General features: G+C 49.7%; 1 protein-coding gene across 1 annotated transcript; it reads right to left on the bottom strand.

The window, feature by feature from the left end:
* Positions 1–194: 194 nt before the first annotated feature.
* LOC122377547 (protein phosphatase inhibitor 2 family member C-like) lies at positions 195–14,529 on the bottom strand. The gene is made up of 3 exons (XM_043357664.1): positions 14,508–14,529; positions 14,120–14,245; positions 195–1,450 (listed from the first exon to the last, which is right to left on the bottom strand). The coding sequence occupies exons 1-3, from the start codon at positions 14,527–14,529 to the stop codon at positions 1,260–1,262; spliced, it is 339 nt and encodes a 112-aa protein (XP_043213599.1). The 3' UTR covers positions 195–1,259.
* Positions 14,530–18,290: the final 3,761 nt, after the last annotated feature.

Genomic DNA, 18,290 nt, shown 5'->3' with positions numbered 1-18,290 from the left:
CCATTCCAACTCAACTCCTGGACAACAACGGGTGTTGGGAGTATTAGAACGAGTATTAGAACGAAATAGTGAGAAGCTGGTGCTGCTGATGTCTGTAACTCCCCCTCCCTATTCAGGAGCTGATGTCCTTCAACGGCGGAGTGGGTGGTGGCGCCGCAGGGTCGATGGAAGGTGACAAAAGAGCGCGCGGCGTGTGACACCAGCATTCGACGTTTATTGCAACAATCCTTGCTACACCGGCGACAATCAGACGCTATCTGTGATACACCCACCCACACAATCTGCACTGCACACGCGTTCAAACAAACACAGACATGCACGAGGAGCGAACAGGACATTATCGATGGTCTAACGCAGGCCCGCGCGGAGACGTTGACTGTACATTCATAACATCCATCCTAGCGCGCTATTCCACTGATGAGCCTGGCGACGGCACTGGGCCGGTCCCTCGAGCCGGGTGGCCTGGAAGTAGGTACCGAGTTTGTATCAGAAGGCCGGTTACGGCCGGCGACTTTCCGAGCTGGCGCACTTCCGCGCCGTAATTTGATGCCTCTTACGTCCCTACACTCTACAGACGCGCTGCACTGCAGCATCATAGGACAACGCCGTCGGCGGGATCAGCACGGGCCCCCAGCGGCACGCGCTGTCCGTCCCCAGCGGTAAATAAAGCCTCGGCTCCGCGCCGGAGCGGGTGGCCGGCCGGCCGGCTCTCGGTCAGCGAGGTATCACATACGTGTCCCGGCCGTCTGAGTCCGCCGGCGGCCTCCATCACTGCGTCGCCGGGTCGATAGGGCACGCCGCCTCCCCCAGCGCGACCGCCGGCCGCACTGCCCGCCTGACGGCGCTAACGGATGTGTCCACCGAGAGCTGGTCGGACCGGCATGACGCTTCTTGGCGACCACGAGTGGCTTCCGCGCGCGCCAGCGGCCGGGGCACCACCATGGTGGGATGAGCCACCACCTTTGTTCCTTTGTCCTAGAGGAGTCCTCCGTCAGCCTCTGCGGCACACAGCTGGGCTGCCCTCCCGGTCCCGTCACGGCGGCTGTCGATCCGGGGACAAGACGTGACGTGACTGACGGTTGCAGTGACGTGACGGTGGTGTTGACGTGACGTCCACCGCGTCACACCGTTAGCAGGAGCAGCAGCGTTCTGGCTAAACCGTATCACAAATGGCTGCACCGGGCCGGACACACAGTGCGCCTGCCAAACCAATACACAGACGGGCTCCGGCACCGGGCCGGTCTCGGCGGGCCGTCCGTCTACGAGCTGGTCGACGGAGCCGAGTCAGGGGCCGGGGCCGGCTCGGCAGACGATGAGGACGGCCCGGCAGCCGAGGAAGGGCCGGCGCCCTCCTCCGCCTCGTCCTTCTCCATCAGCTGTCGGGCCAGCTTCACCGCGTAGAACTCGTTGTAGTGCGACTTGCGCTTGGCCTCGAACTGGCGGTGCGCCGCTGTGGGGCAGATGGGGAGGGGGTGTCAGGTACAGGCAGACAGAGGAATGTAGGGGGTGCGTGGGTGTCAGATACAGACAGACAGGGGACAGTAGGGGTGGGGTGACTGGTGACGCGGGGCGCACCGTCATCCCGGCAGTCATGACTCACGGGCCCGTCATGCGGCAGCAGTTCGGCCGGTGCAGCCCTGCGCTCCCTGCTGATCGGTCCGAGGATGCCTTGTTGAGTTTGTCGGACCTGACAAAGATCTGTCGAGCCTGACCGAAGTCTGTCAGAGACCTGACTGAGGTCTTTCAGATCTGACCGAGGTCTCTCCGACCTGACCGAGGTATGTCAGACCTGACAGAGGTATGTGAGACCTGACCGAGGTCAGTAGGAGCTGAGAGAGATATGTGGAACCTGACAGACGTCTGACAACCCTGGCCGAGGTCTGTCAAAGACCTGACTAAAGTCTTTCAGACCTGACCGAGGTCTCTCCGACCTGACCGAGGTCTGCCAGACCTGACAGAGGTATGTGGGACCTGACAGAGGTATGTAAGACCTGACAGAGGTCTGTAAGAGCTGACAGAGGTATGTGGAACCTGGCAGACGTCTGACAACCCTGGCCGAGGTCTGTCAAAGACATGACTGAGTTCTTTCAGATCTGACCGAGGTCTCTCAGACCTGACCGAGATCTCTCCGACCTGACAGAGGTCTGTCAGACCTGACAGAGGTCTGTCAGACCTGACAGAGGTCTGCCAGACCTGACAGAGGTATGTGACACCTGACAGAGGTCTGTAGGAGCTGACAGAGATATGTGGAACCTGACAGACGTCTGACAACCCTGGCCGAGGTCTATCAAAGACCTGACTGAAGTCTCTCAGACCTGACCGAGGTCTCTCCGACCTGACCGAGGACTGTCAGACCAGACCGAGGTCTGTCAGACGTGACAGGGGTATGTGAGACTTGAGAGAGGTCTGTCAGACCTGACCGAGGTATGTGAGACCTGACAGAGGTCTGTATGTAGGAGCTGACAGAGATATATGGAACCTGACAGACGTCTGACAACCCTGGCCGAGGTCTGTCAGAGACGTGACTGAGGTCTTTCAGATCTGACCGAGGTCTCTCAGACCTGACCGAGGTCTCGCCGACCTGACCGAGGTCTGCCAGACCTGACAGAAGTATGTGAGACCTGACAGAGGTCTGTAGGAGCTGACAGAGATATGTGGAACCTGACAGACGTCTGACAACCCTGGCCGAGGTCTGTCAGAGACCTGACTGAGGTCTTTCAGATCCGACCGAGGTCTCTCCCAGTCTCACAGACGTCTGACAACCCTGGCCGAGGTCTGTCAGACAACTGACTGAGGTCTCTCAGACCTGAATGAGGCCTGTCAGACTTGACCAAGGTCTGTCCGACCTGCCAGACGTTTGCGAGACCTGACAGAGGTATGAGGGACATGACAGAGGTCTGTTAGACCTATGAGATGTCATATGACTTCAGTCAGGTCTCTGACAGACCTCGGCCAGGTTTGTCAGGCGTCTGTCAGGTTCCATATATCTCTGTCAGCTCCTACAGACAGGGAGGATCCACATAGGAGGGCTATCAGACGTCTGTCAGGTTCCACATATCTCTGTCAGCTCCTACAGACCTCTGTCAGGTCTCACATACCTCTGTCACGTCTGACAGGCCTCGGTCTGGTCTGACAGTCCTCGGTCAGGTCGGAGAGACCTCTGTCAGGTCTGAGAGACTTCAGTCAGGTCTTTGACAGACATCGGCCAGGGTTGTCAGACGTCTGTCAGGTTCCATTTATCTCTGTCAGCTCCTACAGACCTCTGACAGGTCTTACATGCCTCTGTCAGGTCCCACATACTTCTGTCAGGTCCCACATACCTCTGTCAGGTCTGACAGACCTCTCTCAGGTCTCACATACCTCTGTCAGGTCTGACAGACCTCGGTCAGGTCTGACAGTCCTCGGTCAGGTCGGAGAGACCTCGGTCAGGTCTGAGAGACTTCAGTCAGGTCTTTGACAGACCTCGGCTAGGGTTGTCAGACGTCTGTCAGGTTCCACATATCTCTGTCAGCCCCTACAGACCTCTGACAGGTCTTACATACCTCTGTCAGGTCCCACATACCTCTGTCAGGTCACACATACCTTTGTTAGGTCCCACATACCTCTGCCAGGTCGGACAGACTTCGGTCAGGTCGGACAGAGTCGCCCCTGCCCCACTGTTTATGGTACCTCGAGCCACCTCGGTCAGTCATTCCATTCCCCACTGTTGATGGTACCTAGCATCGCCCCTGTCGACAGAGGTCGACAGAGGTTGACAAGGAGCTGACAGGAGCTGACAGGAGCCAGGGCAGGGCAGGGCAGGAGCCAAGGCAGGGCAGGGCAGGGTCGACAGAGGTCGATAAAAGAGGTCGACAGAGGTTGACAGAGATCGACAGAGGTCGACAGAGGTTGACAAGGAGCTGACAGGAGCCAGGGCAGGGCAGGGCAGGGTCGACAGAGGTCGACAGGGGTCGACATGTGTCCATAGGGGTCGACAGAGGTCGACAGAGGTCGATAGAGGTCTACAGAGGCGGACAGAGGTCGACAGTGGCAGACAGAGGTGGACAGAGGCAGATATCAGCAGCACCAGCTCCTGAATAGGGAAGGGGAGTTAAACAGGAGCTGACAGGAGCTGACAGGAGCTGACAGGAGAGCTGACAGGAGCCAGGACAGGGCAGGGCAGGACAGGGTTGACAGAGGTTGACAGAGGTCGACAAGGAGCTGACAGGAGCTGACAGGAGTGGGAGGGCTGACAGGAGCTGACAGGAGCCAGGACAGGGCAAGGCAGGGCAGTGGGCAGCTGACATCACCTGGGAGTGACGCAGACAGAGCAGCCCTACATTTATGCTGCATATGTTCAAGCTGCCCCCGATTCTAATTGACATTGGCCAGTTAGCTTTGACTAAGTTGATCTCCATTTAAACTGCAGCAGATACCAAAAAGCAGAGGTAAGTGTTAAGTCTCAGTAGGCATTATATTGGGATAAATTAGGACTTCATATTGCATTGCACAGGTAGGTATGTACCTACATGATAAAGTAGATTTTTGAAGAGGGTGTTATGAGGGCTTTAGAATTGACTAGGCAAGGCTTAATATGTTTCTTTGCAAAAAAATATGCAAGGGACTATCCTAGCGTATCAACAGAGCATGTAATCTAATACACAGACCTCACCAAAGTATATAAAAACACTTAAAAACACAATTTAATACACTATAACACACTGCATTTTTGCGCTGCCTAATGGTCTTTTGTTTACGCGCCGAGATCGAATCAAACGCGTCAGTCAAGATGCCTGGCGGCCATGTTTGAATTAAAACTTGTAATTATTTTTATACATATATCTATATTTGAGTCGTGCCGCGCTTAGATATAATTTTTGTTGAATATCAAAAGCAAAATTGTAAAACCAAAATTATTCTCACGAAATTTGAGATAGTCCCTAAACTGAAAAATGCTAACGACCCTGTATTACAAGTCTACGAAAAACTGCTCTTGGGGCGTGCCGCGCTTAAAGTTAATATAAGTTATGCTAGAAATTAAAATTCAAAAGGTCAAAATGATTTTTGAAGTAATCTAAATAGTCCGCAGTACATGACCTATGTAACTTTGACCTGAGGTCACTCTGCAAATTGACCGCGCCGTGCTTATATTTTACCCTCATTGAATTGGGAAGGTCAAATTGTATAGTCAAAATCATTTTTGAGTCATTCTGAGTAGTCCGCAGACCATTAATTTCGAATATGAATCTGAATCCGGATATGTTGCCAAATAGATGAACATGCGTTTCGAATACGTCTATCAATTCACGTGCATATAGTTGCATCATATTCACATTCAGATTCGCGTGCACATTCGCGGACCCCTTCGATTTGGCTGAAAATTGCACAGCAGATAGACCATGAGCTCCTAAGTGCAAAAATCATCTTTTTATTTACCGACATTAAGTATTTTCCAAGTTATTCACGTTTGTTTTACTAGTACAATATTCTGGTTAGTAAACTTCCCGGAAAAATCGGACATCATCAAATTTCAAGAAAATTTCAGAAATGATTAAGACTGAGTAGTTCTTTACAAAAAACTAATTTGCATTAAACGCGGTCGCATAGTTTTCTCAGGAGAAGTCTCTAAAGTTCAAGGTCGTTCAAGGTCATGCAATTTTTCTCACTTTTTGGAGTCGTTTTACACGTGACAGCTTCGTATTTATGAAGGACATTAGCTATACATACTGCAATAACAATATACTTAAGCACCAGAATCATTGTTAGACCAAAGGGCGAAAAACAGTCGATAAACCTATTGAGCAAAGCCAAGAGGCAAATACAAGTGATATTCAGATTTCCCGTCCTAAAGTGAACTTGCCGGACCCCTCCGATTTCGTTCAAAGTCACAGGAATGATGCTCCTTGACCTCCTGAACACGAAAATAGTGCTCCTTTTGACCGACATCAAAGACTTTTCCAGATATACGCATGCGTGCACATTCAAATTGCATATAATGCATATGGCACGTTGGGCGGACCCCTTCGATTTCGCTCAAAATCACAGGAATGATGCTCCTTGACCTCCTGAACACGAAAACAGTGCTCCTTTTGACCGACATCAAAGACTTTTCCAGATATACGCATGCGTGCACATTCAAATTGCATATGTTGCATATGGCACGTTGGGCGGACCCCTTCGATTTCGTTCAAAATCACAGGAATGATGCTCCTTGACCTCCTGAACACGAAAACAGTGCTACTTTTGACCGACATCAAAGACTTTTCCAGATATACGCATCCGTGCACATTCAAATTGCATATGTTGCATATGGCACGTTGGGCGGACCCCTTCGATTTCGTTCAAAATCACAGGAATGATGCTCCTTGACCTCCTGAACACGAAATTAGTGCTCCTTTTGACCGACATCAAAGACTTTTCCAGATATACGCATGCGTGCACATTCAAATTGCATATGTTGCAAATGGCACGTTGGGCGGACCCCTTCGATTTCGCTCAAAATCACAGGAATGATGCTCCTTGACCTCCTGAACACGAAAACAGTGCTACTTTTGACCGACATCAAAGACTTTTCCCGATATACGCATGCGTGCACATTCAAATTGCATATGTTGCATATGGCACGTTGGGCGGACCCCTTCGATTTCGTTCAAAATCACAGGAATGATGCTCCTTGACCTCCTGAACACGAAAACAGTGCTACTTTTGACCGACATCAAAGACTTTTCCAGATATACGCATGCGTGCACATTCAAATTGCATATGTTGCATATGGCACGTTGGGCGGACCCCTTCGATTTCGCTCAAAATCACAGGAATGATGCTCCTTGACCTCCTGAACACGAAAACAGTGCTACTTTTGACCGACATCAAAGACTTTTCCAGATATACGCATCCGTGCACATTCAAATTGCATATGTTGCATATGGCACGTTGGGCGGACCCTTTCAATTTCGTTCAAAATCACAGGAATGATGCTCCTTGACCTCCTGAACACGAAAATAGTGCTCCTTTTGACCGACATCAAAGACTTTTCCAGATATACGCATGCGTGCACATTCAAATTGCATATGTTGCATATGGCACGTTGGGCGGACCCCTTCGATTTCGCTCAAAATCACAGGAATAATGCTCCTTGACCTCCTGAACACGAAAACAGTGCTACTTTTGACCGACATCAAAGACTTTTCCAGATATACGCATGCGTGCACATTCAAATTGCATATGTTGCATATGGCACGTTGGGCGGACCCCTTCGATTTCGTTCAAAATCACAGGAATGATGCTCCTTGACCTCCTGAACACGAAAATAGTGCTCCTTTTGACCGACATCAAAGACTTTTCCAGATATACGCATGCGTGCACATTCAAATTGCATATGTTGCATATGGCACGTTGGGCGGACCCCTTCGATTTCGCTCAAAATCACAGGAATGATGCTCCTTGACCTCCTGAACACGAAAATAGTGCTCCTTTTGACCGACATCAAAGACTTTTCCAGATATACGCATGCGTGCACATTCAAATTGCAAATGTTGCATATGGCACGTTGGGCGGACCCCTTCGACTTCGCTCAAAATCACAGGAATGATGCTCCTTGACCTCCTGAACACGAAAACAGTGTTACTTTTGACCGACATCAAAGACTTTTCCAGATATACGCATGCGTGCACATTCAAATTGCATATGTTGCATATGGCACGTTGGGCGGACCCCTTCGATTTCGTTCAAAATCACAGGAATGATGCTCCTTGACCTCCTGAACACGAAAACAGTGCTACTTTTGACCGACATCAAAGACTTTTCCAGATATACGCATCCGTGCACATTCAAATTGCATATGTTGCATATGGCACGTTGGGCGGACCCCTTCGATTTCGTTCAAAATCACAGGAATGATGCTCCTTGACCTCCTGAACACGAAAATAGTGCTCCTTTTGACCGACATCAAAGACTTTTCCAGATATACGCATGCGTGCACATTCAAATTGCATATGTTGCATATGGCACGTTGGGCGGACCCCTTCGATTTCGTTCAAAATCACAGGAATGATGCTCCTTGACCTCCTGAACACGAAAGTAGTGCTCCTTTTGACCGACATCAAAGACTTTTCCAGATATACGCATGCGTGCACATTCAAATTGCATATGTTGCATATGGCACGTTGGGCGGACCCCTTCGATTTCGCTCAAAATCACAGGAATGATGCTCCTTGACCTCCTGAACACGAAAACAGTGCTACTTTTGACCGACATCAAAGACTTTTCCAGATATACGCAAGCGTGCACATTCAAATTGCATATGTTGCATATGGCACGTTGGGCGGACCCCTTCGATTTCGTTCAAAATCACAGGAATGATACTCCTTGACCTCCTGAACACGAACACAGTGCTACTTTTGACCGAAATCAAAGACTTTTCCAGATATACGCATCCGTGCACATTCAAATTGCATATGTTGCATATGGCACGTTGGGCGGACCCCTTCGATTTCGTTCAAAATCACAGGAATGATGCTCCTTGACCTCCTGAACACGAAAATGGTGCTCCTTTTGACCGACATCAAAGACTTTTCCAGATATACGCATGCGTGCACATTCAAATTGCATATGTTGCATATGGCACGTTGGGCGGACCCCTTCGATTTCGCTCAAAATCACAGGAATGATGCTCCTTGACCTCTTGAACACGAAAACAGTGCTACTTTTGACCGACATCAAAGACTTTTCCAGATATACGCATGCGTGCACATTCAAATTGCATATGTTGCATAAGGCACGTTGGGCGGACCCCTTCGATTTCGCTAAAAATCACAGGAATGATGCTCCTTGACCTCCTGAACACGAAAATAGTGCTCCTTTTGACCGACATCAAAGACTTTTCCAGATATACGCATCCGTGCACATTCAAATTGCATATGTTGCATATGGCACGTTGGGCGGACCCCTTCGATTTCGTTCAAAATCACAGGAATGATGCTCCTTAACCTCCTGAACACGAAAACAGTGCTACTTCTGACCGACATCAAAGACTTTTCCAGATATACGCATGCGTGCACATTCAAATTGCATATGTTGCATATGGCACGTTGGGCGGACCCCTTCGATTTCGTTCAAAATCACAGGAATGATGCTCCTTGACCTCCTGAACACGAAAGTAGTGCTCCTTTTGACCGACATCAAAGACTTTTCCAGATATACGCATGCGTGCACATTCAAGTTGCATATGTTGCATATGGCACGTTGGGCGGACCCCTTCGATTTCGTTCAAAATCACAGGAATGATGCTCCTTGTCCTCCTGAACAAGAAAATAGTGCTCCTTATGACCGACATCAAAGACTTTTCCAGATATACGCATGCGTGCACATAGTCGTTTTGAGTCTAGAAGCTTCTAAAGAGGCCAATGTTTGGCTATACACCCCGTAAGTGGTCTTTAGGCATACGAGTCAATGCAGAGGTCAACTTAACGGTCTCTCCTGCCTAAACTAAGAAAGATACAGAAACCCGGTTACCACCATTCGATAGTCCTTGAATGTATCTACAACACATAGGAAATTCAAGGTCTTGACGTTTTTGGTCTTGCCGCCAGATGACGCCAAATTTGACATATATTTGAGCCACCTGGTGGGCAGTTGTAGAAGCTCGACGAAAATGCTGTTCTAATATGTTGTAGCCACATCCATTCTGCATCGACTGAAACTAGAATCTTGAAGATCGGTGTAGTCGTATTGAATGTAGAAGCTTCTAAAGAGACCTATGTTTGTCTATGCACCCCTTAAGTGGTCTTTAGGCATGCGAGTCAATTCAGAGGTCAACTTAACGGTCTCTCCTGCCTAAACTAAGAAAGATACAGAAATCCGGTTACCGCCATTCGATAGTCCTTGAATGTATCTATAACATATAGGAAATTCAAGGTCTTGACGTTTTTGGTCTGGCCGCCAGATGGCGCCAAATTTGACATATATCTGCGCCATCTGGTGGGCAGTTTTAGAAGTTTGACGAAAATGCGGTTCTAACATGTTGTAGCCACGTCAATTCTGCATCGACTGACACTAGAACAAGGGTGTCGATTTGTGAAAATGGTTGGGGGTGCCCAGAGCAGGGGCGCGGGAACTACTTTCAGATAAAGATCAACCTAGGGTACCCCCAAATCTAGTTTTCTCACCGGTTTTAGGCCACTTATTTTTCATCCCTTGGCTTTTTTAACAAAAAAGAAAACATTTGCAAAAAAAAAGTGTGGCATTCCGTCTAAAAGCTGTAGGGGCACCACCCCACGGCCCCAGAGTTGGGGGGGGGGGGAAGCTGCCCCCACTCCCCACCCCCCCCCCCCCGGCAAGGGCGTAGGAACGTCATGAAAAGTGGGTGGGCCACCCTGTCAAGGGGCCTCCTTTTCCAGGGGGCCTCCTATTTTCAGGGGCCTCCAACTTTTGCCTCGTCCTGCTGGCTGCTTTCAAGTATGATCTCCAAATCTAGCTTCTGAGATCGGGCAGATGTACCCAGGGGCGTAACCGCTTAGGCGAACAGTGCGGAAAGTCCGCACCATTTTTAAAACTTATTCCCCCTCCGATTTTTTTAGAATCTATTTGCCGCAAACGGCGCATGACCCCTGAAAACCCTTACGCAAATGTCTTCCTCGTTTCCCAGGTGCCCCCATTAGCTTCATAGGCGCCCTCTTTGGCATAAAAGCGCCCTATGTATAGTCATCAGAGACATCCCTATGTCCCACAGTAGCCCCGTTGTCGCATACAATGTGCGCTTATCATAGGCGTCTCTCTTTTATGGACACTTGAAGGCGCCTCTCTTTGCCATGCCGGCGCCCCTGTTTCTTATGAATGCACCCCCATGGCATTGATCAATTGCAGTCGCAGACCTCTATTGCATGTGGACGCCCATATATGTAGGCCTCAGAGGCACCCCTCTTTCGCATTGAGGCGCCCCTATGGGCTTCACAGGCGCCCCTCTATTGCACGTAGGTGCCCTACTCCCTACTGTCTCAGAACCGCTCCCATTTGGCATGCAGACGCCCATCTTTCGTACGGAGGGGCCGCTGTGGTTCTTAGCATAGGCGGTCCCAGGGGGGGGCCACGGGGGCCATGGCCCCCCCTTTGGTACTGAAAGGTGGGGCCATACTATCTTTTGGCCCCACCTTTCAGATCAAACAAAAGTCCTAGAAAGCTTTTTGTATGTTTCATTTTCTTTCCTGCGCCATCAAAGGACGTAAATTTCACTCATGAGTGGGCTCAGTTTCGCATTTTGTCAATTTGGCGGTCAGCGTCGCTGGCACCGGTTCACGAGTATGGCCGGATCTTATATGGAATATCAGCGTGGGTTTATTTGAGGCTCTCTAGGCCCAGCAATGGCTGGCATGAGACCCTCTTCGGCAGTGGCGGGTGGGCCCTGCCAAATGAGCGTGGCTCTACGACACTAAGTCACTAAAGTAAGACCTCATGGGTTGGTGCTGTCAGCTGTGCACCTCAGAAGCCCGGTGGTGACGCCGTATGCCGGCTTGGTTTCTTAAGGATTAGCGTGGGACCTCCGGGGCCTGCATAGAGTTTGCATGAACTAGTATGCAATCTCAGAGGCCTGTGTGTAACGTGTACACAGTGGCGGTCGCGGGGGGGGGGGGCATCAGGGCCATGCCCCCCCCCCCAAAGGCCAATAAAGAGGGCCATCATATCATTTGCCCCCCCCTCAAACAACCGATGGGCCCCCATAGGTGTATGGGGCCCTGGCCCTTATTCGATCGTGACGAGGCTCAAAAAAACCCACTCCCAGTTATTAACTATAGCTCCCACGTCCTACATCCTCAGCGTCCTACACTGACCTCTGAGGGAACTTCAGTGGCGGTCAAGCGCCCACGTTGGCCGCTAAGAGCCCATATCGACCTTTGAAACCCCACATCTGGCCTATGAGGGCCCCTAACCGGCCTCAGTGGCCCAAACCGGCATCTGAGCGTCTCACACCGGTCTCTGGTGGCCTTATTTCTGTCTCTGGTGTCCCAAGACGAACCTTTAGGTGCCAAGGAGGGCCCCGCACTGGTTGTTTAAGACCCGATGACGGCCTCTAAGGGCCTGCGTTGGCCTCTGAGGAGGGCCCATCTTGGCCTTTGAGGGCCCTCTGCTGGCCTCTGGGTCCAACGGAGGCTCATGCCGGTCTTTTAGAGCCCCACGCTGACCTCTGAGGGTCCCATGTTGGCTTGTAATGAGTAAGGACCCACATTAGCCTCTGAGAGCCCAACTCGGTCTCTGATGGTCTTAACTACTGGCCTTTGCAGTTTTCAGGCCCTGTACTGGTGTCTGAGGGCCCTAAACTGGCCTCTAAGTGAAAACATACATGGGTGGGCTTCTGAAGATCAGAGGGCTTACGCAGACTCCTGCGACCTGCACACCCTTACGTTGGTCCTGATCGAGATCACTTTACGTCCTGATGGTCCCGCGTAGATTCCCTCATATTTCGACGTCGGGACCCCATGAGCCGTTGTGGGTCCTGGGGCTGGCAGAGACTGATGAAGTCCTCAGGGCTCAGGGCCAGTCTTTTTAGCATGAGCATCAGATTTCATATGCTTGTTCAAAGCAAGAGGCAGGTATCTGTACTTTTCCGAATTGTTTTATAGTGGTAAGGTCATGAATCCGCGTGCCCGACCTTCAAGTAGGTATATGCTACACCGATCCGTCGCCATGGTGCAGTGGCCCGACCGTGCATGGAAACAGCGTGGGACGGGAAATGGAACTGGTGATTTTGCCTTAAATTCAGCTTAAAGATTCCACGCAAGAATGAGATGGATGAAGCATAAGTAGTGCCAACTGCGCGGCGCCTCGTGGACGTAAAACATTAGCCGATCACCCCCCCCCCCCACCCCCACTGGTGACGGATAAATGTTATGTCCCGCGAGTGTGAGTTTGGCCCCCCCTTTTGCTAGCGGCTGCGACCGCCAGTGGTTCTTAGAGACGGCATGTTGCTCCCAGACGCAGATGGGGCTCTCGGAGTCGACAGTGTGGGACCTTCAGTCGCTGATGGGTGCCCGCCAGATGTGGACCCTCGGAGACGCCGGTATGGGGCCCTCAGAGATGCCGGTATGTGGCCCTTAGAGACACCGGTGTGGAACCCTCAGATACTTCAGTGTGAGGCCCTTACAATTGCTGGTGTGGAGCTATGAATGCGCTGGCTTAAATCCCTCAGAGGCCGGTACATGGACATTAGAGCTCAGTGAGAGCTTGTGTGGTGCCTTCAGTGGCCTTGTGGAGCCGTTAGACATAAACATGGTGCTCTCAGGAGCAGGTGAGTCCTCAGAGTCACCGGTGTGGGGCCTTCAGAGCTCCGAGATACTGGTGTGGGACCCTCAGAGGTGTCGGTGTGGGTCCTTCAGATATACCTATAGAGCCTTGAGATACACAGGTGTGGTGGCCCACAGAGGCGCCGGTGTGGGGCCCCCAGAGCCACCGATATAGGGCCCTAAGAGACACTAGTATGACCCTCAAAGGCGCCGCTGTGTGTGGCGCTCATTAACACTGGTGTGGAGCCATCACAGGTGGGTGGAGCCGTTAGAGGCCGGAAAGGGCCCTTTAGATGCCTACAAGGAGCCTTCAGAAGCCGGCGTGGCACCCTTATGGGGATAAGCGTGTCTACTTAGAAGCCCTTGAGGTGCTCTCATGAGCTCTGTGGGGCCCTACCGAGCCGAAATATGGCCACGGCCAGTTGCCGCCGCATGGCTCTTCGGACTATCATTCTCAGGGGCCTCATCTGCCTAGTTTGAATAGAAGGGCCTCTCAGACAATCAGTATCATGGGCCTCCTCTGGCTAGTATAAATAGAAGGGCCTGTTAGACCATCAGTCCTAGGGGCCTCTTCCGGTTAGTATAAATAGAAGAGCCTCTTAGAATAACAACGGAAGAAGAGCCAGCGGCAATACCTATCATGCCATCGTATGCAATCCTAAGCAATAATCATGCAGTCGTATCAGTGGCGGATCCAGGGGGGGGGGGCAAAATGGGCATTTGCCCCCCCCCCCCCCCAAACGGCATGATTTTAACATTACGCCTATGGACGATGCATGGAAAGAATCGATAAATTTTTATGGTTTGCCCCCCCAAACTTCTGAGCTGGATCCGCCTCTGAGTCGTATATCACACCAATGACTTACTCTTTTGGTAAAAAACCTTCTGATGTCCATGCTTCTTAAGATCTTTCTCACCAGAGGCAGAATCCCAGATTAAACCATGATCTGTCGCCTTTCGGACCAAAAGACTGCCCCGCCCAAGCCCCGCCACTCAAAACAAAACTCAAGGACGTCCGGTACCGAAAACTCTCCCCGCGTTCGATGTCTCTCTGACGACGAAGATTCTACGCCGTCCGGCCAATCACGTTCCACAACCGCAGCCAAGCTGACCTTGAACGGGATTGGCCGGACGACATAGAATCTTCGTCGTCCGAGAGACATCGAACGCGGGGTCTATTATGTTGGAGGGTCCGAGTTGTCAACGTCTCCATGGAAACCCAATTTGACACGTGTGCTTTCAGCACGCTACTACCGGCCGTGAAACACCGCCCCATTGACGCGGTACGAATGCGACGATGGCTACCAAATGCTGCTGTCTTAACTCTGGTATAAACAAAGCAAAAAAAAAAATCGCGTCATTTTTTTTACAACGCATATGTACGGTAGGTAATTAAAAAATAATAATAATGCGCTCAAAGAACCGTGATAGTGATGCCAGTACCAACTTTGGTTGGGGGTGCCCAGAGCACCTTGGGGGGTGCCCAACTCAGCATTGGGGGTGCCCGGGCACCCCCAAAAGTATACAAATCGACACCTATGCACTAGAAACTTGAAGATCAATTCAGTCGTTTTGAGTCTAGAAGCTTCTTAAGAGACCAATGTTTGGATATACACCCCGTAAGTGGTCTTTAGGCATACGACTCAATGCAGAGGTCAACTTAACGGTCTCTTGCCTAAACTAAGAAAGATACAGAAACCCGGTTACCACCATTCGATAGTCCTTGAATGTATCTACAACACATAGGAAATTCAAGGTCTTGACGTTTTTGGTCTGGCCGCCAGATGGCGGCAAATTTGACATATATTTGCGCCACCTGGTGGCCAGTTGTAGAAATTCGACGAAATTGCGGTTCTAACATGTTGTAGCCACATCAATTCTGCATCGAATGACACTAGAAACTTGAAGATCAATTCAGTCGTTTTGAGTCTAAAAGCTTCTAAAGAGACCAATGTTTGGCTATGCACCCATTAAGTGGTCTTTAGGCATACGAGACTAGTCAGGAGACCTTACCTTTGGGAATCGTTCGCTACCTTTGGCTTGCAGAGCGTTTTCCGTCGTTTGGCCTGATGTTGACCTGGAAGGTCATGACTCTGGAGGTCACGATTCTTGGTGAAGGTATTCTGTGAATCGGGGATTCGTTTGAGACCTTAACTTTGGTAATCGGCCGGTAACTTTGGCGTGTAGGGCGCTTTCTGTCATTTTACCTTGGTGTTGACCTGGAAGGTCATGACCTTTGAGGTCATGAACGTTGGAGAAGGTAGTTCGTGAACTGTGGAATCGTTTGAGACCTTAACTTTAGTAATCGGTCGCTAATTTTGTCGTGCAGAGCGGTTTCCGTCGTTTCACCTTGATGTTGACCTGGAAGGTCACGACCTTGGAGGTCATGAACCTCGGTGGAGGTAGTCCGTGAATCGGGGAATCGTTTGAGACCGTTTGAGACCTTAACTTTGGTAATCGGTCGTTAAGTTTGGCGTGTAGGGCGCGTTCTGTGATTTGACCTTGGTGCTGACCTGGAAGGTCATGACTTTGAGGGTCATAAACCTCGGTGAATGTAGTCCGTGAATCGGGGAATCGTTTGACACCTTAACTTTGGAAATCGGTCGCTAACTTCGGCGTGCAGAGCGGTTCCCGTCGTTTGACCTTGATATTGACCTGGAAGGTCATGACCTTGTAGGTCACGAACCTTGGCGAAGGCAGTCCGCGAATCGGGGAATCGTTGGAGACCTTAGCTTTGTTATTCGCTTGGTAACGTCAAAAACGTCAAGACCTTGAATTTCCTATATGTTATAGATACATTCAAGGACTATCGAATGGTGGTAACCGGATTTCTGTACCTTTCTTAGTTTAGGCAGGAGAGACCGTTAAGTTGACCTCTGAATTGACTCGCATGCCTAAAGACCACTTAAGGGGTGCATAGACAAACATAGGTCTCTTTAGAAGCTTCTACATTCAATACGACTACACCGATCTTCAAGTTTCTAGTGTCAGTCGATGCAGAATGGATGTGGCTACAACATGTTAGAACCGCATTTTCGTCGAGCTACTACAACTGCCCACCAGGTGGCGCAAATATATGTCAACTTTGGCGTCATCTGGCGGCCAGACCAAAAACGTCAAGATCTTGAATTTCCTATGTGTTGTAGATACATTCAAGGACTATCGAATGGTGGTAAGCGGGTTTCTGTATCTTTCTTAGTTTAGGCAGGAGGGACCGTTAAGTTGACCTCTGCATTGACTCGTATGCCTAAAGACCACTTACGGGGTGTATAGCCAAACATTGGCCTCTTTAGAAGCTTCTAGACTCAAAACGACTGAATTGATCTTCAAGTTTCTAGTGTCAGTCGATGCAGAATTGACGTGGCTACAACATGTTGGAACCGCATTTTCGTCAAGCTTCTAGAACTGCCTACCAGGTGGCGCAAATATATGTCAAGCTTGGTGCCATCTGGCGGCCAGACCAAAAGCGTCAAGACCTTGAATTTCCTCTAAGTTGTAGATACATTCAAGGACTATCGAATGGCGGTAACAGAGTTTCCGTATCTTTCTTAGTTTAGGCAGGAGAGACCGTTAAGTTGACCTCTGTGTTGACTCGTATGCCTAAAGATCACTAAAGGGGTGTATAGACAAACATTGGTCTCTTAAGAAGCTTCTAGACTCAAAACGACTACACCGATCTTCAAGTTTCTAGTGTCAGTCGATGCAGAATTGATGTGGCTACAACATGTTAGAACCGCATTTTCGTCGAACTTCTACAACTGCCCACCAGGTGGCGCAAATATATGTCAAATTTGGCGCCATCTGGCGGTCAGACCAAAAACGTCAAGACCTTGAATTTCCTATATGTTGTAGATACATTCAAGGACTATTGAATGGCTGTAATCGGGTTTCTGTATCTTTCTTAGTTTAGGCAGGAGAGACCGTTAAGTTGACCTCTGTATTGACTCGTATGCCTAAAGACCACTTAAGGGGTGTATAGCCAAACATTGGTCTCTTTAGAAGCTTTTAGACTCAAAACGACTGAATTGATCTTCAAGTTTCTAGTGTCATTCGATGCAGAATTGATGTGGCTACAACATGTTAGAACCGCAATTTCGTCGAACTTCTACAACTCGCCACCAGGTGGCGCAAATATATGTCAAATTTGCCGCCATCTGGCGGCCAGACCAAAAAGGTCAAGACCTTGAATTTCCTATGTTTTATAGATACATTCAAGGACTATCGAATGGTTGTAACCGGGTTTCTGTATCTTTCTTAGTTTAGGCAAGAGACCGTTAAGTTGACCTCTGCATTGACTCGAATGCCTAAAGACCACTTACGAGGTGTATATCCAAACATTGGCCTCTTTAGAAGCTTCTAGACTCAAAACGACTGAATTGATCTTCAAGTTTCTAGTGTCAGTCGATGCAGAATTGACGTGGCTACAACATGTTAGAACCGCATTTTCGTCGAACTTCTACAACTGCCCACCAGATGGCGCAAATATATGTCAAATTTGGCGCCATCTATCGGCCAGATCAAAAACGTCAAGACATTGAATTTCCTATATGTTATAGATACATTCAAGGACTATCGAATGGCGGTAACCGGATTTCTGTATCTTTCTTAGTTTAGGCAGGAGAGACCGTTAAGTTGACCTCTGAATTGACTCGCATGCCTAAAGAACACTTAAGGGGTGCATAGACAAGCATAGGTCTCTTTAGAAGCTTCTACATTCAATACGACTACACCGATCTTCAAGTTTCTAGTTTCAGTCGATGCAGAATGGATGTGGCTACAACATATTAGAACCGCATTTTCGTCGAGCTTCTACAACTGCCCACCAGGTGGCTCAAATATATGTCAACTTTGGCGTCATCTGGCGGCCAGACCAAAAACGTCAAGACCTTAAATTCCCTATGTGTTGTAGATACATTCAAGGACTATGGAATGGTGGTAACCGGGTTTCTGTATCTTTCTTAGTTTAGGCAGGAGAGACCGTTAAGTTGACCTCTGCATTGACTCGTATGCCTAAAGACCACTTACGGGGTGTATAGC

The sequence above is a fragment of the Amphibalanus amphitrite genome, unplaced genomic scaffold (genome assembly GCF_019059575.1).
Source record: "Amphibalanus amphitrite isolate SeventyFive unplaced genomic scaffold, NRLGWU_Aamphi_draft 000047F_arrow, whole genome shotgun sequence".
Classification (NCBI taxonomy): Eukaryota; Metazoa; Arthropoda; class Thecostraca; order Balanomorpha; family Balanidae; genus Amphibalanus; species Amphibalanus amphitrite.
This window is presented reverse-complemented; position numbering and strand designations above follow the sequence as displayed.